The following is a 22,566-nucleotide window of genomic DNA, read 5'->3' as shown; positions in this document are numbered from 1 at the left end:
TTTGATCTTCAAAGGTCCTTTCCAACCCAAGCCTCTCTAAGAGTTCATAAAGTTCCCATTGCTAAAGGTGTGATATCTGCATTACACTTGGAGATACTGCTGGGCTCAAGAAAGTTCCTGTTCCTCTCTGAGTAACCATTCCCAAAGGTTAGGAACCAAACTCAGTTCTCTTTTCCGGCTTCAGGGTGCTCAATCTGTCAGTCCAGGCCACCTGCTGCAGGTGGATGGGAACCTTGGATTCTCTGCTGGACACAGCCAGGATGATTCCCTGGCACAAACTTGCCCTGGAAGGAAGGAGCACTGCAGAATTCACCACCTTGCACTCCCTGTGCAGAGCACTTCTCTGACCTTGCCTTCTCCAGCTGGGCTGCTGCAGGTGTGCCTCAAAGGGGAAGGACAAACCACGGGCAGAGCACAAAACCAGCCTGTGAGTCACGGTGTCCTGCTGAGGATGGAGCAGAACACTGTGAAACTGGGCTGGAGCAGCCTCTGGGGCTTGCAGAGGGAGCTGGAGGTGCCAGGCTTCTCCTCCCCAAATCTCCTCAGAATTCCCTCATCTCCTCAAACCAAAGGCAAGGCTGCTGCTCCTCGTGTCCCCTCCCTGCTCCTTGCAGGAACACGACTCTGTGCAAGTATTCAGGCACCAAATGCTTCAGTGTTCTGCTCTTTTATGACTGCCCATAAACTGCCTTTCCTCAGCACAGGAGTGGGGCTGGATTATGTGTTTTACTGAGCCTGTAAAGGTCACAGCACCAGAGGGAGCAGCAGGTGCCCAGCACCTCTGGAAGGCAGCCTGCTTGCACAGCCACTTAAATGCAGTGCCTGAGCTTAGCTGCCAAAAATTGAGTAATTGCTCAAAAAATAAAAAAATCCTGTGTGATCATTTAAATACATCCTTGAGCCAAAGGGAAGGGACAGATTATAAATGTATGAGATTGCTCCAGTCTGTAAGTGAACCTTGAGCTGTGCAGATAGCACTGACTCAGGAGAGAAGGCTCTGGTTTCTCCCCCAAAAAGCAGGGGTTGTAGCTGAGTGGCTACAGGGAACAGGACCAGCAAACAGAAAAAGGTTATTAATCTTATCCCCATTTAATTAGGAGTGGTTGTGTGTATCCTCTTTCACCTGTATGATCAGCATCCATTTATTTGCAAGATTGCAGCATGTTGCAAAAGGAAATGTGAAGCACTGGCATCTAAAAAGTCATATTTCAGAGAATTCTTAGTAATATAGCTGTTTCCATTGCTCAGTACCAGGGGAAAGCTCTTCCCAGATAAATCCCTTTTAGTATTTCACTGCTTTTTCCTCAGTAATATTCTTCCTTTATCCTTCACTTTTTGTCTTTTCTCCTGCCTTTCTAACAAGAGTCCCCTCGATGCAGAAGCACAAGATAATGCTAATTGAGCTTGTCAGGCCTAAATAAAAGATGGGATAATGCAGGGGCTGCAACCTATGTGGTTCCATCTGGATACTTCAACTTCTATCACGTAGCAAGAGCAAACCTTGCTGTGCTGCTCTCACGTAATGGGCAGAGAGTTATTGACCTGTCAGGCAGGGCACTGGGGTGTTAACCACACCAAAAAACCCCCAGAGCCCAGCCCTGAAAATTCCAAAAATAAATGCCAGCAAACTCCCTGGAATATCTTAAATCATCCAGGGCTCATCTACAGATTGCAAGCTCATATTTTTTTTTTACTTGAGTTAACTTTTCTGCCCTGAATAAGCCCCGAGATGGTTTGGCCATGGTGGCTCCCAGGGACACATAAACTCCTGTGGTTTCAAAGATTAAAGGCAACAGAAAGGCTGAACCTCCTGATTCTGCTGCCAGCACACACAGGAGAGGCAGGATTGGATCCTAGGATGGAGCACCAACTTTGTCTGGTCTAAGAACAGAAGATGCAGCATGTGAAGCTGGAGCACATCGAGTGCCTCTATTTAGAGGCTCTGCAAACACCAGATGAATATTAACAATGTGATTCAAGTCCATGGGTTACATGTAATTAGTCCAGAGCCAGCAAAAAGACAAACAGTTCTACACCTTCAAATGAATCCTTTAGCTTGCTTACAAAAAGCAATTAAGCTGCCTGCCAGTGTGGAGCAAGGCTCCAGGGCTAATTTCACACCCACAGGCTGTATGGGAGCATTCCAACACACCACTGCTGCAGATTTCCCTTCATTTTCCAATGAAAATCTGCTGGGAGTCCCCCCACAGCCAGTCACAAAGTCCAGAGAGAGTACTCAGCCTTGGGTATCAGTCCCACTGCTCCAGAGGTGGGCTACAGCTCCTCAGGAGGGAACAGGGTGCGGGGGTCCAGCATTTCTTCACACGGATTGCACTCCATGGGAAATGGAACAGAAATCATGGAATCTTGGGATGGGTTGGGTTAGGAGGGACCTTAAAGCTCATTTCATTCCAACCCTCTGCCATGGCAGGGACACCTTCCACCATTCCAGGGTGCTCCAAGCCCCATCCAGCCTGGCCCTGGGCACTGCCAGGGATCCAGGGGCAGCCACAGCTGCTCTGGGCACCCTGTGCCAGGGCTGCCCACCCTCACAGGGAGGGATTCCTCCCTTATGTCTGGTCTAAACCCACCCTCCTTTAGCTCAAGGCCATTCCCCTTGTCCTGTCTGCCTGTCCAGGTGTCACTGAAGGCACTGACTAAGTGCAGGAGAATTTCCCATTTCAATTAATTAATTAATTATCCCACAGATGAGCTCGAGCAGCACAGTAATTGAGATCTGGGTAATTACAGCTGTGCTGCAGAATAAAGCAAAGGTGTGAGTGTGTCACCTGCACCTCAAACACATCTGCATGGGGGCAGCGACCAGCAGATGTGTGTGTTGGTCAGCAGGAGGCTCTGAGGGCCACAAAACTGAGGGACAAAGAGGGGTACTTCACCCAGCTGGCAAACTACAGAAGAGCCATTTCATCCTCTTCCCAGAACCTCCTTGTTTCACTGCACCATAAAAAGCTTCAAGAAAAATTGATCCCAGCTTGTACTGGCAACACAACAAGAGCATAATTTCATTTCCTGCTGCATTACGGAGTTAAAAACCAATGGCTTAATTTCTAAGAAATTCAAATTAATGGTGCTGAAATGGGCCTGGGAGATGAACATTTCCTGATGCTTTAAATGAGCTGAGTTCTGAGACCAGATTTAGGAGCTGGCCTTACCTCTGTAGGGGAACACCCACCACCCCAAAATCTGCCAAATGCAGGGACTGGGCAGCTGTTGTACTTTAAACTAAGTTTATTGATTCATAAAATTCCTCCTTAGCAAAACCACCAGGTAATAACTGTGCAGGTCGTGCAAGCAGAGGAACATTTTCTGACAGTCCTGAGGGTCACAAATCACAGTGGGGAAGAGAATATCTGCTGGTGTTGTGAATTAAACTGGGTAGCAATTACTGCCATGGTGCTGAGGGAGTTTGGCTGGTGCAGAAAAGTGGAGGAATCTGTGTGTTTTGCAGAAGAAAAGTTTGAAACTGCCACCTGGGAGAAATCCAAGTTTATCTTGGAAGCCATGTAATAGGGAGCTGAAAAATCTTTATGTTTCTCTGTGCCTTAATTTTTAAGCTCTCTAGCCTGCAAAAATTGAGAAAATTGCATATCTCATATCCCTATACTTATAGTCAAAGTTTTATTTATTTTTTAGCTGCACATGCCATTTCTGTTTAGTGTACAGCTTTTGTTTTGCTATGCAAAATATTTCTTTTCTTCATTCTCATCCTTAACTACTTGTATTAATCCACTCCATTTAATTTCATCATCTAAAACTGCATCCTGAGGTTGGTGCCCGATGCCCTGACTTGTGCAACCCACTGGCAACTATTCCTATTTAAACATACACTACTCTCAGAGACACACTTAGATTTTTATTTTTTTTTTTAAGACTTCAGCCTTTTGGAGGAACAGCTGTCTGAGATATGCTAGCTTGAAATAACAGACATACCAACCAACAGGAGGATACAAAATAGGCAGAACAATTTGCTCTCTAGCCTGCAAAAATTGAGAAAATTGCATATCTCATATCCCTATACTTATAGTCAAAGTTTTATTTATTTTTTAGCTGCACATGCCATTTCTGTTTAGTGTACAGCTTTTGTTTTGCTATGCAAAATATTTCTTTTCTTCATTCTCATCCTTAACTACTTGTATTAATCCACTCCATTTAATTTCATCATCTAAAACTGCATCCTGAGGTTGGTGCCCGATGCCCTGACTTGTGCAACCCACTGGCAACTATTCCTATTTAAACATACACTACCCTCAGAGACACGCTTAGATTTTTCTTTTTTTTTTTTTTTAAGACTTCAGCCTTTTGGAGGAACAGCTGTCTGAGATATGCTAGCTTGAAATAACAGACATACCAACCAACAGGAGGATACAAAATGCAATAGGCAGAACAATTTTGTAACCTTATGCTCACTGCTGAAGTCATTATTGCAACATCACACGAGGACACTGCATCACACACTCGAGGCTGCAACACCTTCACCCCTGGGAGTTAGAGGGAATCTTTCTCAGGCTCACTTTGGTGTCAGTAATCCCTGAGGTATTTAAGCATCTTTGTGCTTTTATGCTAGAACATCTGAAGGCAGTGAGGGCTCACATCTCTCTTTATTGTGCTGGTGGGTGCAGAGCTGTTGTGCACCATTTACCACCCTAACTCACCTGCAGCTCTGCCCAGCAGCCCCAGCCCGTGGTTTCCACCCAGCTCAGCCCTTGGCTGCTGCTCTTCCACTGACACTGCTCCTGCTGCCGCAGAGTCACAACTCTTGGTGCAGCTCCAGTGACTCATTCCTGCCTGACTCCCCAGACTAATCACAGGTGCGGCCACAAGGAACAGGCTGTCAGAAAATACACCTGAAATCCCTGCAAGTGTCCCTGCACCCGAGGGCACCCCCAGGGCCAAAATGCACTGCACCCTCGGGAACACCAACTATCCCCCTTACTCTGAAAAACTGGCATCTGGCAGGAGGATTGTATGACTTGATGAGAAACAGCCCATCACACAAAGCGTCCTCATCACCCACTCAGTTACTTTCAAATGATGCAGCCACCTGGCCACTCTCACATCATTCCCTTGTCCTTCCTCTTGTGATTGTGACAAATTCCCCTTCCCATCCTCTGATGGTATTTCTGCCACGGTCTGGAAGGTATTGAGATGAGGGAGCTGGCAGTGCATAACATCCCACTGCATCCTGTGTTGCTTGTATAAAATATTCTGATCTCCCCATATTGAAACAGCACGAGAGGTATGGAAATTTGGGGGATTGCATTTGGATTTTGTTTGCTTTCTTGGTGAAAGATGGTGCCTGCCACAACCAAACTATGGACTGGCAAAGGAGAAAAATGGGCTGTCTGGAAATAATCGATATTGAGACTGCTTCAGGGCACTCCTGGAAGTATGTATTTATTGAAGTCTGAAACAGCTGAGGAAAAAACCAACAAAATTATGGCAGAAAAGTTCTTCCTTCTCTGAGTCAGGATCCACTTGAAGCAGAGGTTTTACTCTTTGCTGCCTTGCTCTGCCTTCCACAGCCACTGGTGCTTTCATGCTGTGTGCCTGCAGTGCCTAATTAAGCACCAAGCCCTAATCCCCAGACTGGGGACACACAAGGAAGGGCCAAGGAGGAGCAGCCCAGGTTCTCCTTTCTCAAACCTCACAGCAGAAACTCACATGTGAGTACAGGAGAAAAGCTGACCTGAAGAATAACTGCTACAAATGTGAGAGGAACAGCAGATTTGTCTTTACAAACAAGCTGTGGGTCTGCTGGTAGATAAAACTAGCACTGGGAGATAAAAGAAACAATGGGAAGGATTCCACTGATTGATGAATGGAAGAAGATATTTGCTTTTACAAATAAACTTTAGGTTTGCTGATAAATGAAATTAGACACTGAAAGATGAAAGAAACAATGGGGAAGAAAAACCCCTAAATTCTGTAATAATTAAAAATTAAAGGGAGGGTTATAGATTAGAGGGAATTCTTCGGTATCAGGTGTATCAGGAAGTCTGTACTTCTCAAGTACCTCAGCCAATGGGGAAAGAGAGAAGGGAAATGTGGCTGGAAATTGGGATAAAAAGGAGGCTGTGTCCTCCAAAAATTGGAGATATCCCAGGGGAATGCCCCATGGCCTCTCCCTTTATCCGAATAAAGTCACAAAGGACTCCTCTGTCTCCTTTTTGGACATAAACCTCTGGTGTTTGTGGATTTTCCTAACAAATGCATTAGGTGTATTTGTCCCTGCAGGAGAGGAGAGGAGAAAGCCTGTTTGCATTGCAGCAGTGCCTGGGGCTCATTAACAAACGGGATTAATGAAGATGTCCTCAGCACTCCACTGCAGGGGAGTCAGCAGGCAGAGATGCACTCTCCTCTCATCCCCCACATCTGTTTTATTGCTCTGCAGTGATGCTCAGGCACAGGATTTCCTGCTGATGCAGAAGACCTCCACCCCACCCCAAGGACTCCTTTCCCCTCCTTCCCCCGGGAATGCTGTCATTCCATGTGGATCCACTGCAACAGAAATACCAGGAGGAAGAAATGCCCGGTCTAACACCCAGCCTGCTGTCATTCAGCAGGGGGTGAACCTGATTACAGGAGGTTAATTAATGCCCCACATTTGTAAAGGTCAACGTTTATTAACGACTTGTTTTCTTCGGGGGAGAGATTAATTCATGTTTGCCCTGAGAAGACACAAATTCCCTGAGAAGGAAACTTGTCCCTGAGAGGAAGCATGCAGGAATGCAGCTTGCAGAGCCCAGCTGCATGCACTGCACGGCAGGCAGAGATGGGAAGTTCCTGCCTCTTGCCTTCCCGGGAATTGTCACTGCTCTGGGTATCACCTGCAGCCAGACAGTTTCAGTGACAGCAAAGTCCCCTGTAGCATTTCCAGTGTCATTTTCCCAGGCAGGAGCTCATACTGCTCGCTGAAGCCCATGCTTTACCTCAGTTATCTGGAGAGCTCAGTCCTCCAGCCCCGGGTCTGTCAAGGGCAGAGTTTCTGATGGGGCCAGTGCCCGGTGCCAGCTGCTCCAAACACAAAACCATTAACACAACAGCCCTCTCTGGACCCTTCTCTTCAGTTAATTGTTATGATGGGTCCCTCTAATTCATGCGGGATTGTGTGTAATGTGGCATTGCATCACTCAAATTATTCAGGGGAAAGAATGATGAGTGGTTTGTGGCCCAGTGAATAGCAAATTCTGCTATTCTTGTGCCAGTCTTAGGCTTGGGCTTTGTCTTAGTGACAAGCCTGTTCGATGACAATAAAGGAAAGGGAATTGGAGAAAATGGCCAAGGAGAGAATCTTTGTTTTCTGTCCCTCATTTCAGCCTCCCTGGAATGTGAGGAGTAGCAGTGAACAAAGAGAAAGCACTTCAAGCATTGAAACAGACTGATAAATGCCTTTGTGATAAACTGCTTTTCTGCTCATCTGGAAGGTCAGTGGTCCAGTTTTTCTCAAACTTTTTACCATGATAAAGATCAGATGTCCAAAAGAATCAGCAATTTGACCAAGTGAATTTAGCAGCCACTTGAATCAGCAGATAATCAACAACAATTGCGGAACCTGTTCAAGAAAACAACTCAATACTCCCCTCTGTGCTTTACCAGGAAAGGAACTCACCCAAACACATCCTCGGAGACTTGTCCAGGAGTTTGGAAATGGAAATAGTAGGAGAAAATGCTTCTGTTCTGTTTTTGCCCTGGTTTATCTTCTAGAATAAAACAAGAGTCACCCAAAGCAGAGGAAGCCTCTACTCTGTACCGAGTGACAAGCCAGGGGCACAAACAGCTCCCCCCACTCCTGTTTTGCTCCCAGATGCTGCAGCAGTTCAGCACCTCACTGTCTCCAAACCTATCATGCCAGTGGTCAGAATGGAGACTAAGTGCCCACTGGTTTATCTGAAGTGCTGTGCAGACAAGATTTTGCTTCCTTCCATACTGTTCCTAACCTAAAGAGCCTTAAAATGCAGAGCCATGCTGCTTTAGCTTTCAGTCTGTTGACAAATTTAATCATCAAGGTACAGATTGGCTTTTGGGTACACAGAATGAGATTACAGTGGAGAAAACAGTTTTGAACATTCAAATGAAAGTTCAGTTTGATAAGGGCTCCACAGCCCCGAGCTGCCTCAGCTCAGATCCATCCTGCACTGGGATTACTCAGGAATCTCACATGGTTATACAGCCAGGAGACTCTGGTATTACAGATGGACATGATCTAATTTCAAGTGGGAAGACTGTGTAAAAAGAAATTGCAGGACTGGGCTCCTGACACACATGGTTTCACATGAGAAAACAGAAATAGGATAAAAAAATATACCACAACACCCACCCCCCAGTTCTAACCAAACATCAGGAAGCAGTGGGAAGGCTTCCCTTTATACACCCAAGGTGGTCAGCAAGGTTATCCCACAGGAGGAGACAGGGGCAGATCACAGCCCATGAGCCTTTTCCAGCTAAGAAGCTTTACAAACAGAGCAAAACCTCCTCCACAGGCATGATTCAGGCTGGTGAGCAGAAATCCAAACTACCTGCTGGCAGAAACTGGGGGCAGCAGTCTCCAGCAGCCGAGAAGGGACCCAACTGCTGCAAGTCAGACAAATGAGGCACCCAGGGAGAAATCCCAGCAAAAAGAGAAGGGGTAACTCACAGCAATGAGCTGGTAGGAGTTGTTCATCATGGCTATGAGCATGTTCAGCAGCACAACGAGGGAGATGACGTTGTAGGTCCCAAACATCGTGGCCCCAACAAACTCTGTGAACTCGTGTCTGGCTTTCACGTTGGTGACGTAGAGGTTCAGCAGCCCAAACACAGACCAGAAAAGTGACTGGAGGGTCTCGAAAAGTCTGCAAAGGAAACGGATTTTTAGCAGTCTACCTGATGCTGGGGGGTGGAAAATGATCTTCAGGTAGGGAATACACAGATATTGGGAGACACCACAGAGCAGCCACTCAGCACAGCCTTTTATCCCTCCCTGGGGACAGCCTGTGCTCAGCCACAGTGACCCACCAGCCAATGCGTGTGAGAGCTGTCCCACCAACAGCATTTGCTGTCTGTCCAAGAGCCCAGTCCACATCCTTGTGAGATGCAGCCAGCACAACTTCCCCGAGGAACCCAAGGCTCTCTGTCCCACTCTGTACATTGCACAGAACAGCCACAATATATTCCATTTAATTAAAATTGCCACGCTGCGATGCTGCTGCTATCCATAAACTCTCCTGTTTAATCAGTGCCTGCATCATTAACATGTCTGCAGGATAAATGCTCAGGGAACCCATCCCCATATGCAGAGTGACTGCAGCAGTTAACAGTGCACAACAACAAGGCACCACGAGGTGGGAGACGGCAGAAATCACAGCACTTGCACCTTTTGCTCTAATTTGCAGTGCTCTGTTTGCAATACACCTGCCCAAAACACTGCTGTGTTTGCAATACACCTGTCTAAAATGCTGCTCTGTTTGCAGTGCACCTGCCCAAAGTGCTGCTGTATTTGGAATACACCTGCCCAAAAACACTCTCTGTTAGCAGTGCACCTGCTCAAAATGCTGCTCTGTTTGCAATACACCTGCCCAAAATGCTGCTCTGTTTGGAATACACCTGCCCAAAACGCTGCTCTGTTTGCAGTGCACCTGCCCAAAATGCTGGTGGCTCTGAGTGGTTGGAGCAGCAGCTCCCACCCACCTCGGGCAGAGTCCCTGGCCAAACCCTGCAACCACTGCTCAGTAATGACTCAGATGAAAGAGAGTAATCACATTAATTCAGCTCAAGAGTTTCTCTTCTTTGGAAGGCTTCCTTCCACAGAGGAACCAGACCTGACCCCTCTGAGCTGATGAGATCATCCCAGGTCCCTCTGCTTCAAGTGACCTTTCACAGTCACGTCAGATGCGTAATCAGCAATCTCAGTAATTGCTCTATTTGGGCATCTTTGTTTTGGCTTTCCAAAATGTGGCATTTATATCATCCAAAAATGACATTTATATGCCTGTTTAAGAGTTCCCATTTTGGCCTGAGGTCAGCAGATGATTTCAAATGTGACTACTAGACACATCAATATGAATAATTCAGATACTTTACTTGACATACCAGGAATCTGTTCTCCCATCACCTCCAGGCATTGTTCACATGTACCCCCATGCCTTATATGAGGATTTTGTTTATACTTTGGGAATGTAGCTTATGTTTTTCACTGGACAAAATCATAAGGACACTTTAAAGCAAAAAACCTTTCTCCCAAAGTTCAAGCTGTTTCTTAGGCTTATTAAATAACCAAGGTAGTAAAATACAGATTAACCAAAGAATGCCAAGCATTTCTTTACTGGAAGTGGTGGAGTGCTAGCTGTCTTTTAAAATATTTATAATATTTTTACTATTAACAGTAGAAATGCTACTTGGGCTGTAGGTACAAGAGAGACAGGGATTCTAATAATTGAACTGAAATCAGTTTTAGAAGTGATCAGTGTGTTGTTCTGGATGCACAGAATTACCCAGGTGTGTAATCTGGGCCCAGACTAAGGCAAACACTCACATGTGGGCATGACAAAGACAGCCAGTGGTTCCTGCAGCTGTCAGAGCAGCGAGGCTCAGGGGCTGTGTCCTCAGTGTTTAATGCCAGGACAGGTCCACAGCCTCTTTTCACAGCCCATGTTTCAGGGGGGCTCACACTACTTTGAAGAAGCAGCAATAAAGAAACAGTTTTGGAAATTGTGATTGAGAGGCTCTCATGTCCTGCTGAGTGTATTTTGAATCCTAATCAAACAGAAGAATTCTCAAAGCTCCACCACTCTCCATGGTGGCTTAGAGAGAGCAAGTGCCCCCTCTGCCACAGGAACCTGTGCCCAGGGGAATGGCAGTGTGACCCTCGAGAGAGAAGGACAGAGCAGGCAGGGAGATGTGACTGCCTCCATCCCCTCCTCCTCTTCCTCATGCTCCTCTCCCTCCTTCAGTTGCCAGCATCACAGCTACAAACATATTTTCCAATCATCTGCCTAAGCAGCAGGCACTCTGCTTTCTGAGGGATGGCAAGGCCAAAGCAGAAAACCTTAAATTATTCATTACTTCCCCTCGTTGCTGTCACAAAGGAATATTACTTTTCCATGATCTGTGTGCAATGCAGAACATTTCCTCGCCAAGAAAAACGTTAAACCCACCCTCTGAGAGTAATAGGAAATAAAGTGCCAGTAAATAGGTGTCACACTTGACACAAGCTGCACACGCACGAGGGGCGTCCTCTTTGCTCCCCTTGCAGAATCAGAGCTCATTGTGTGAGCCCAGGAATGCTGGTGGGAACCAAAGTGCACTGATTCAGAGCTTTGCAGATTTATTCCTTCATAAGGAATGAGCCATCAGCAAAGTCAGGGTCCCCAGCCCTGGCTGGACTGGCTCCAGCCTCCTTCGCTTCCCCCCTAAAATAATATTTGTATTTGCAGCTGCTCCTTCCCAGCCACTGCCCCATGCTGTGCATCTGCTCCCCAGCCAAATGTCAGCTTGTGCTGGGGGTGTTAATAAAGACCATTTAAACTTTTAAGAACACGTTAAATAAATTTCTTAAGCGAGCCTCAAACAAAAACTACCTGCAGAGTGTTCTGTCCCCTGCCAGGAGACCTCACTCCTAATGGATCCCCTCCCACTGGGATTTTGTTTTACACAAACCTCTGCCACAAAGGCTGAGCCCCCTCAATTTCCTTTCTGTGCTACATTCCCTTGGCAGGGGGTTTAAATGAATGTTAGGGTGGCAGAAATTGTGGTTTGTATTTAAGCTGATCGACACACTTTCTGCTAAGTGCTTCTTGTATAATTTTTAGCTCCCAAGACATTACACCTTCTTACAGACTTCAGGATGGTTGCTTGCTTGCTTGCTTGTTTTGTTGTTTTTGTTGGGGTTTTTTTTTTTTTTTTTTTCCTGCTGGCCCAATATTCTTTTTCTTCAGTCAAATCCTGCTATTCCTTTCTCCACTTACCTGACACAATCAAGTCTGTAAAAAAAAAACCAGTGTGCAGTGCTGGCAGGCCCAAACTAGAACTGAACACATCTGTTCTCACCACAGCTCCAGAGAAAGGCAGGGTTTGGTACTGGATTTTGAAGGCTTGACCCTTCCTGAGGCAGAATTTACCCCTTAACACACACCGTGCTTGCCAAACTTTCCTCCCTCTGGCTGCTGCATCAATATGGACGCAGATCAAGGAATAAATTTGTTATTTAATTCCTTTGCCAGGGCAGCACGACACATTTCTGAGGTATGTGAGGCAACTGAAACAGAAAAAGGTCTGAAATCTTTAATTCTGTTTCTCATTAGCACAGTGCAGGTCCATTCACTTCCCTCAGACAGAGATGGGTTTCATGAGAAAATTAATCAAGCCCGTGGTGTTCCTGCTCTGCGGTGGGAAATGGCACATGTCTGGTCTACCCAGTCATGCTGCTCTGGAAGGACGGGCTCTATCCCATGAAAATTCCATATTTCTTTTAGGAGAGAGCCCACAGGACAAAGCTGGAACCTCTCCACTCCCAACCAAGTCATGTGGCCTGAGCCATCATCTGTTTTTGATAACAGCGCAAATACATCCCAAATCCTTTCTTAACCCCAAACCTTCAGCTGACAGAGGGAGGAGAATTATTGGGCATCATGACAAGTTTTATTTAATTTAGCATAAAGTGGTGGACAACAGTTTTGTTTTGCTTGTTTGCAGGGTGTGGGCCTTTTTCTAGACCGTGCTTTATTTATTTCTCCTGCCATTGTGAGTTAAGTACTGTGCAAGCAGCAAGAACAATCGGGTGGGGGCTGATTATTATAATTATTTCTACTATTAGTAATTAAAACAAATACATCAGCAAGACAATTCATGTCATTTTTCAGCATGTGCTCTCTCTTTCAGCTCCGCCAGCTGTCCTCACAGCAATTTCCATGCCAGCATCTCAGTAAAGTACCAGAATTGCCAGCAAAAAAAAAGGTTCTGCTGGGATTTTAGTCTGCAAGGAAATCAGAGAAGCCTGCAAGACCATGCATCCACAAAAATGGTCTAGGTGACACTGTTGTTGTTGCTGCAGGCACATTATTTATTAATCCCTGTTTTTAACAGATTTATCCCTTATTTTCTTCATTTCATTCAGGTTCTCCTCCTTTCTTCAATAACTAGGCAAAACAATTACTGTGGCAAAAGAACACTTCCTTTCTCAAATCTACTGAAACTGTGCATAGTCATAGTAAGATTTAAGTTGTAGGATCATGTAGGGAAACTCCTTGGTCCAGAACTAAAAAGTCTCCCAGTGGCAGACCTAAGTGAGAGTGTTTGTGACAGCAGAGCTCAGCACAATGTCTGCCCCACTTAACTCCCACCTGTCCTGCAGAGCCAACCACCTCACCTGGCACTTGCAAATGAATAAATAAAGGCCCTGTCAGGGCAGTGACAGGCAGCAGGGGAGGCAGGGACAGGGGAAGCAGCCTCAGAAGCAGAAAGATAGGATGTCTTACGTGGAGAAGGCATTGTTCTGTTTCTCACATCGGATCCCCTTGCAGTTGTTGGGTTCCTCCGAGGCACTGGTCTCATAATAAAAATAAAGCTGGTTCAGTCCATTGGCAAAAGCCAGAAGCACCAGGCAGTAGATAAAAAGGAACTTGAGGATGTCTAGCAGCATGCGTCCCAGAGAAATCTGCAGGGGTCCCAGGTGTGAGTTGGCTGTAAACAGGGAGATGAGGCGCAGGGAACTCAGGATGTTGGATATTGCAAAGAGGGCTTCTGCAATCAGGGTCGGGTGCCACATCTCCCACTCCTCCCTCGGGCGAGAGCCGTTGTACTGGGAGGAAGGAAGGAAGAACAAGGGTACAAAAGTGAGATGGGGTGTAATGACTCTGGGGTAACTGCAAGGTCACAGCCACTGATCCAAGCCTTCACAGCTAAATCCTAACCAGGTACTGCGGCACAAAAAGGGCTTTTAGCTATCCTTGCAAGGACCCCCCGATGCTGGGAATAATGTGCTCTCTGCAAAGAGGGCTTCTGCAATCAGGGTCGGGTGCCACATCTCCCACTCCTCCCTCGGGCGAGAGCCGTTGTACTGGGAGGAAGGAAGGAAGAACAAGGGTACAAAAGTGAGATGGGGTGTAATGACTCTGGGGTAACTGCAAGGTCACAGCCACTGATCCAACCCTTCACAGCTAAATCCTAACCAGGTACTGCGGCACAAAAAGGGCTTGATGCTGGGAATAATGTGCTCTGACTCCATGATTCAGAAGGCTGAACAATTGCTGTATTAAAACTATACTATACTACACTAATACTGTATTAAAACTATACTAAAGAAATACTATACTGTGCTGAAGATACTAAAAAAAAACCCATGACTGTCTGAGACAGCCAGGGCACAGCTTTGAGTGACTGGCAAATCACTCAAAACAACTTTCACCCATGTCCAATTAACATGGGTTAATCACTTTGGGTAAACAATCTCCATAACACATTCCACATGTGCAAAACCAGGAGCAGTGAACAGAGATAACAATTGTTTTTTCTTCTTCTCTGAGGCCACATTTAACCCCTTACACCCCACATGCAGTCAGACTCACAGTCAGGATTCAGGACTGAGGTGACTTGATGAGAGCAGAGATGAAGGTTTAATGATGCTTTTTTATGAATTCTCCCTACTACATTATGATCCCCTGATGGTGAGAGATGTGGGACCAGGTTTTCTTTAGAGGCTTTGGGTGTGTTGGCTGTTCTTAGCCTAAACTGAAAAATTAGGATTTTAAAAAATTTGTTTTACTTTTGAGTTCACACTCTGTGGGTTCCTTATGTCCATGGGTCCACACACAACCTGCTTCTCTTTCAACATTTAAAGGGGTTCAGATTTTAGCAGGTTCCAGATATAAATTTCCAATTCCTTTTGTTCTTCTTCCTCCTAAATATGACTGCACATTATAAACACTGCACATTCCAGGAACAATGGGAGGCAGGGAGAATGAAGGGAAGAAGAAAAGCAGTGAACTATTGCATGCTTTCCTTCCCATGTAATCTCAAAAAAAAGAGCAGGCAGCCCAGAACCAAAAGGCTTTTTTCGTATTAATTTTCTTATTAGTTAATTTGTCATGGCAATTTTAGGAGAGTTGCTAAAGCAGAGGTCTTAATTACAGCTGAAACACTGGGTACAGTTGAGTGCATCAATTACAACATTAACTGGGTTTGTAATGTAGCTGTAAAAGCAGAAGCATTTTCTGAGCAAAGCGCGGCCAGATGCGAGCAGGTAACGCAAAAGATTGGTTCTGTAAAATGTAACTGCTCTGGTTCTGTGAAATGCAAAAATGTAACTGCTCTGGCTTAACGACAGTGGCACAGAGAATGGAGTCAAAGACATTTAACATCAAGGAATAATTGTCCTTTTAACATTTGTCTCCGCTCATTTAGCATGCATAAAAAGGCAGAACTGCACTCAGCTAAAACTATAACCAGCGTGTTTAGGGCTCCTAAAATATTTCTGGTACCTTTGAGAAGGAAATGGTACCAATATCACACTGACAGACGAGATTGCAGAGACTTTCTATTTAAACCTGAAGGTCCAATACACAAGCTCCCTATTTTTTCAAGGGCTCAGCAAAAAGCAGGTTGATATTTCAAACTATGCCTCTGCATGAAGGAGATGAGACATGATACAAAGGCATTTCAGCATGACCTCGGATTGCTTCTGACATTTCCAAACTGTTCCTTATTGCATGGACATCATGGCCTGAGCCTGTTAACTTGATCTGAAGATGGGTCTTAAAATGCCTACAAACAGGCAGAGAGGTGAACTTTTTGTGGATATCCAGCAATGGGGGGGGTGGGAATTGGGAAGCCTGGACAGCAGATTTGCTCAGTTATTCCCAATTCTCTTCTGCAGGCTGGCTGGACGCAGCAGCCCAGAGCTCTCTGCTAAGGTTTAGCACAGATTGCACATAAAAGTACAGGGAAAATACCTTTTTTAAAGGTATTAATATTTTTAAAGGTATTTAATACTTTAAAATATTGCTTGAAAAAGAGGTGTGGGACCCTCTTCTGTGCAATATTTAAAGCAATAAATAAATAAAGCAATAAATAAAGCAATATTTAGGACATTAAGGTCATATTTTAGTCCTTTATGAACTGATGGTATCTCCTCACTTGGCAAATGGAATCTTCAGAGCAACCTGGCATCACAGGTAACAGAAAACAGCAGATTTCAGAGTTATCTAATGAGGTATCTGGGAAGGCTGGAGTAGTTTGGTTTGGTGTCTGTTCAAAAGATGAAACACAGCAGAGATGTACATAGAATAGTACAAATAAATTACACCGTGCTGTCACATTTACCCTTCCTCATTACATGATAATTCAATGCAGCAAATGAAAACTTATTAAGAAAGTATTTCTACCTATAATTAGCCTGAAGATTCCATTGGTATCAGACAATATTAGAGCCAGGTCTTGGAACCAGTCAAATCAAGGAAAAAAAATGTAAAAACACATAAAAACAAGGATGGAAAGCATTTAGTGTCAGTATGCAATTTATTTTTTTGTGCTATTTGGCAGAAAGTTAAATGTCCATGTAATCCTTTGAAGTTCTAAGAAGTGTTAGAATATGGTATATTGGCATATATCCCAGCCTCTTCCAGCTCAGGGCTGTTCTATAAATAACAAATCTGTTGCAAAATGTTTTGAAGCCGTTATCAACGTTAGAAACCCCCACATTTCAGAGCACACTGCAACCCCGGAGTGACACAGGGCAGAGGGAACTTCTGTGACCACGTGTTTCCCACAGAAGATTTTCTGCACCTCTCAGAATTGCCTGACACTGGCCCTCATCAGGAGCTGACCTGAGATGGGCCAGGTTTAACCCAAGAGGGTTTGATCTGGGCTCAAAGAGATCTGTTCCAGCCAAACCTCCTTTGTGTGCTGGCCCATGGGGTTTGGGGCTGACCTGCACATTTCTGTGGCTCTTACAGGGAACACAAAGAGCTGCACCTCTCTGGACCTGTCTTTGGCTTTAGTCACAAATCCCAGGGTGTGACTGCACAAACCCGCGATGCACAGCTCCTCTAGTAATTTGTGTGTCAGGAAGAACCAGATTGGTAACATTTTAAGTTTTGTCCACGCATTTTACCATTTCCAGGTTTTTTTTTTTTTTTTTTTTTTGCTTGCTGTTTAAAGACCAACCTTTCAAGTCTGTAATTTCCTCCCTGGTTCCGAATGTTGGGAGAATAAAAGACGTAATCTGTTCCTGCTTTGATGCTGTTACAGAGCTGCCTCTTCAGGGAGCAGCAACCAGCTTAAAAGCTTTTCCCTTTGAAAATCTGACTCACCACGACTGCAGCCTTCAGGATTTAACAAAGGCCCCATAGCAGGGCTGTTTGCATTCTGGACTCAATGGGCTTGGTGAAATTTTCTCCTCTCTCCCCCTCTGCCTGCTGGGCAGGACTAAACAAGGCTGCTCTGGGGAAGGGCTTGTCCTGGTTATTGGGAGCTGGGCTGCCAGAAGTGGAAACCCTGCAAAGCTGGGAAGAGCAGGAGTGGCCAAGGAGCAGATCCCAGTTGCTTGATTTACACCTGAGTAATTTCACTGACTGCAGTGAAGCTGCTGCTGATTCACAGCAAGGGAAGAAGTAGGCCAAGCACGAAGCTCCAGCCGAAGCCAAAGAGAGCTGTTGCATAAGGAATTTTACTTTTGTGTCTTGTCTTTGAAAAAGGGAGACAGAAGGAAAGTGCTTCAGGCCATCCCCTGGCTTCAAACCCTGTGCATATGCTAATTTGGAGCATCAGAAGTTTATAAATGTGGAAGGTGCTTTTGAGGATGAGCTCTGATGTGGGCTCTCACCACAAATGGAACATGACAGGGAAGAACCTACAGGGTGTTAAAGCCCCAGCTTGCTCCTTTGTCACTTCCCTGCCCACAGGTTACATACTCAAGAGTGAGTTGACCCTTTTATATCAGGTTATCAGAGAGAAGCCTCCTAATAACAGTCTTGCTCTTCTCATTAGACCTGTCACAAACTTTTGATCACTAATCTCCAGATCTGTAGGATCATACAGATTATAAAGCTTGGCTCTAGAAGTTTGCAGGTAACTCTGTTGTTGTTTTCCCTTTACCATTTTATTTGAAAGCCACATTTTCACTATGCATTGTTGAAGGAGGTCCAGTGCCAGCACAGAAAACAAAAAGTGCCTCGGCAACTGAGTAGCTACAAAAGGCACAGAAAGTGGAGGAATTTCTCCCCAGTGCCCAAGCAATCTATTTAACTTTTAATCAAAGAGTTGGAATGAGCAGGATGTTCATTCTCCAAACAAAATAGCTTTCCAGGTGAATTTTCAAAATTGGACTGCTTGAAAAGCTGCTATTTTCTTTGCTTTGTGATTTTGATTTGAACAGTTTGTACCCTGTGTACCACAGCTCTCACCAGCACATTACAGATTCCCTCTCCCAAGTTACTGTACCTTGACATAGGCAACAATTTTAAGGGAGATAGTTGCAAGATAGAGGGAGTTCATTGCAAAATCCATCAGATTCCACCAGTCATGTACATACTCATTGAATCCACCATCCCACATTTCCTTGATTTCTCCCCAGATGAAACCTGTAGAAAGAAAGGGAGTTCATTACCATGACAAGGCATTATTTGCCATTAAAAGTCTGTGTATATACATATGATGTAATAGCAGACAATTTGAAATTAACAGCTTGGAAAAAATACCTCATCCCTCCTCCTTTCTACAAAGTACAAAGTGCTGCTGATTATGAGACATTTTACAAGTTTGTGGGGAATGCAGTCTGGAGAGAGCTGAAAAAGACCTTGGTTTCCTACCCAGGGCTCCAGATATGCACATGAGGAGACTGCCTGAAACACATGTTATTTATAACCAGGACGAGTGAATTGGCTCAGCTGAAATTTGTTCTACGTGAATAAACTCTTCAAGCAGCTGTATTTGGTATAGTTTCTAATAGATTGTCTGCTCTCACAGACACTGTGAGCAATTCATTGCTCTGTTGGACAGCACTGATTTTCCCTGACTTTCTCTAGCAGCACCAGAACCAGCTTCTGCATGCCAGCACAGCTCCTCCCTGACCTGGAAATATCACCCCAAAGAAGGAAGGAACAGATCCATTCTCTGCTCAGCCCCTGCATTGATGCATCTTACCGTAGAGAAAGCCCACAGGGATTATTTGTGAGGAAAGGTAAGACTCAGCAGGAAGCAGGGCACTGCAGCCTGGCAGTGACTCACCTCATGTCAGATATGGCTGTGGGGTGTGTGAGCTGTTTGTTCCCAAGGATACGGCCAGAGCCCATCAGCTCAACCCTGAAATGCCTTCTGGTGATCATTTTTGGCACTTGCTAATGCTCACTATGCCTCCTTGCAGCTGAAAGGGTGAAGGGCAGCTTCTGAAATTCATCCCCAGACTGCTAAACCCAACTGACACAGTTCTAATTACAAGTAACTTCTATGTCCTTTCTTGCAGAACTGTTTAAGTATTTCTGAAAGGCTAAGTCCCATCAAAAAGCAAATGGCAGCTCCTTCATGCCCTGGATGTTTCTGAAAAATGTCTTTAGAGCCCCAGGTATTTTGAATTACTCACTTGACATTATCCTTGAATGAAAACTGAAAATGTGTGAAGAGGACACAAAACAAAATGACACAAAACAAAACAAAAGCAAGTACACCTTCAGGTGCATCAATGTAATTACCCAAACTGCTACCCCTGCCTAACCACAGGGTATTGCAGTGGCCACTGATGTGCTGCCTGCAACTCAACTTTAAGGACCTGGATGTTCAATCTGAAGAGCAGCAAAGCTGCAATGAACTGCTGCACGTCCCCAAACATCAATGTGAGCTGCTCAGCTGCCAGCCTGCAGGTCAATGGCCACACAAGCACAATGTCAAGGCCAGCCAGGTAATCCCATTACAGCTGCCTCCACGTCTCTGCACGCATGCAAACCCATAAAATAAAATAAATCAATGGAGAGGAGCCTGTTGAAGAACTCACACACTGCATTTATAGTGAGTTATCCTTGCTGGTTACTATAGCTACAGCAATGCTGTGTGTGCCTGCTCTCTCTCCTTCTATAGTGGAAAATATTTTGTAAGTAATAACCTTTAATCTGGTGAAACTGTTCTAATTTCTCTATTTAATAAACAGTCATACAATATCTCTATTTATCTGAAACAAAGGAACTCAAGAACAGACAGCTGTAAAAAAGGTTTTTTGAAAGGATTGTGCTTTTGAAAGGTTTTTTAAAATGGATTATCCTTCTTTCATCTGCAAATCAATTTTACTGAAATGCCTACCATTTCCCTCAATTTTAACATGAATTTAAAGATAAAGTGAAGATATGACCTAAGCTCAGAAAAGACATTTAACCCCCTGAGCTTACTGTGAAGTTTCTTCCAACACTTGCATTTCAGTGCATAAATCAGCTCCATCAGATAATGAGGCTGGTGATGGAACAGTGCAAGGAGCACAGTGCCCTGGGTCACCATCCAAAGTGATTTGTGAACATGTTTGCAGCTCTTACTTTCCTTCCTCATTTTCCATCAGCAGTTTTGGGTTTGGCACAGGAACAGCTGGGTTTGGTCAGCACAGAGCCAGCCTGACACAGAGCCACCACAGAAACAAGGAGCAGAGTCCTGGTGCCACCAGGACAGGTGCGAGGAAGCAGGAGAGCCAGAAAGGTGTGGGAAAGCAGGAGGAAGGTGTGGAAACCACTGCCCATGAGCAAAGTGCCTGTGACATTCCCAGCTCCCAGGGGTACCACGTGCTGGTGACACAGCCAGGGACATGGGAGCTGATCAGGATCCTGATGGAGCTCACAGGCTTCCACTGCTGCTGTGCTGCAGCTCAGTTTGGAAGGGTAAATAGTCCTCTCTCATCAAAAATACACCCATCTGGCTCCTCTGTTCTCCTCCCACCTCATGCCACCACAGTGCCTCACCTGAACATCCTCAGCACACAGACAGCTGCTCCTCTCCCAGCTCTGGCTGCCCAAGCCAGAGTGGAATCAGAGCCTCACATGTAACTTCAGACAATCAACACTCCTCCTTCTCCTGCTGATACCAGAGCACTTGATGCTGATGTGGTCAGTGATTACCAGCAGAGAGTGAGCCTTCTCTCCCCTCTCCTGCATTCCTGCAGCTTATCTGGGAGGAATAAACCAGGCTGGGAGCAGGTCAGGGAGCAGGGAGAGCAGAGCCAGGCTCTGGGCACTGCCTGGCCCTGCAGCAGGCACAGGACAGAGGCAGCAGCAGCAGCAGGGACACTGTGTGTGACCCAGGAGCTCATTCCCAACCTGCTCCTCTCACCTCACCCGGCATGGGGAGGCAGGAGGGAGAGCACCATGCATCTGCCGTGGCGCACCTGGCTCATGTCCAAAGGCACATCAGATGGCACAGAAGAGCAGAGCAGCCCTGGGCCAACAGGAGCTGCTGCTCCAGAAGGAGCCCAGCTGTTCTGTGCAGCCTCTGCAGCTGGATGCCAAACCTCTTCACATGCTGGCCCGGGAATGAGTCCCCACATGGCTGCTGTGGGTGTGAGTCAGGCCCTGTAGCTCAGCGCTCCTGGGTGTGGGATTTATGGGATCTACCTAGAACCCAGGGCAGGACTGCGTGTGGGATTTGCCTAGAACCCCAGGGGATTGGGGTGTGGGATTTGCCCAGAACCCAGAGCAGGACTGGGTGTGGGATTTGCCCAGAACCCAGGGCAGGATTGGGTCTGGGATTTACAGGATCAGGTGTGGGATTTACCTAGAACACAGGGCAGGATTGGGTGTGGGATTTATGGGATGTACCTAGAACCCAGTGTAGGACCAGGTGTGGGATTTACAGGATCAGGTGTGGGATTTACCTAGAACCCAGGGCAAGATCATCCACTCCACGATGGTGGGAGGTGGTCCCTGCATGTGGAGGTCAGTCCTGACGATGTGCTGCGACGCCAGCAGGAGCATGAACAGGAAAGTCAGGTAGGAGCCAGTGTGGCAGATAAACTTGATAAATGGCTTTTTAATGAACAGTCCCAGCCTGCTCTTGGGTGCAATCAGGTATGCCACGGATAGCACAGGGAACAGCAGTCCAATGGTGACACAGGTCAGGAGTTTCACTGCCCAGTGTTTCCTCCTCCATCCTGGAAAGCCATCGTACCAAAGCGTTGCTAGTAGCTGCTGGCAGTTTGGCTGAGCAACAAACTGGAGAGGAAGAAAGAAAGAAAAACTATTAAATTATTACTGACTGGTACTGCACATGCACTCCCCCTCACTTACGTGTTAGAGCCCCCTCAGATTACTTCTGGGGCCAGCTATGGGCTGGAAAAGCATTTGGAGATAAAGGGAAAAAACGAGGGAAGTTTCACTCTTCTTTTTCTATGTAGGATTTAAGATTCCTTCTCATGGGAGAAATGTTTTTCTACTTGCAGCATCCTTCTGCAGATCAGCCACTCACCACACACACAGCCTCGTGCCAAAGCAGCACCACGAGAATTACTACAAGCTGTTTCTCTCCCCATGTGCTGGAGCACGTTCCTTCTCACAATGTTTCAGGTTTGGACCGCCTGGAACAAGTCACTGTCAGCATCTTAAAGAAGTG

General features: G+C 45.8%; 1 protein-coding gene across 1 annotated transcript in view; it reads right to left on the bottom strand.

The window, feature by feature from the left end:
• The window catches only part of TRPC5 (transient receptor potential cation channel subfamily C member 5), a 66,671-nt gene that overhangs the window by 13,965 nt on the left and 30,140 nt on the right, over positions 1–22,566 (bottom strand). Inside the window, exons 3-6 of the mRNA XM_041484712.1 lie at positions 21,833–22,169; positions 18,433–18,572; positions 13,473–13,795; positions 8,657–8,852 (exon numbers count right to left, since the gene is read on the bottom strand). Of these exons, the coding sequence (XP_041340646.1) occupies positions 8,657–8,852; positions 13,473–13,795; positions 18,433–18,572; positions 21,833–22,169 (996 nt within the window). The remainder of the gene's footprint in view (positions 1–8,656; positions 8,853–13,472; positions 13,796–18,432; positions 18,573–21,832; positions 22,170–22,566) is intronic.

The sequence above is a fragment of the Pyrgilauda ruficollis genome, unplaced genomic scaffold, assembly GCF_017590135.1.
Source record: "Pyrgilauda ruficollis isolate IOZ18807 unplaced genomic scaffold, ASM1759013v1 scaffold67, whole genome shotgun sequence".
NCBI classification, from domain to species: Eukaryota; Metazoa; Chordata; class Aves; order Passeriformes; family Passeridae; genus Pyrgilauda; species Pyrgilauda ruficollis.
The sequence above is the reverse complement of the archived record's forward strand: the minus strand, read 5'-3'. Positions and strand labels throughout refer to the sequence as shown.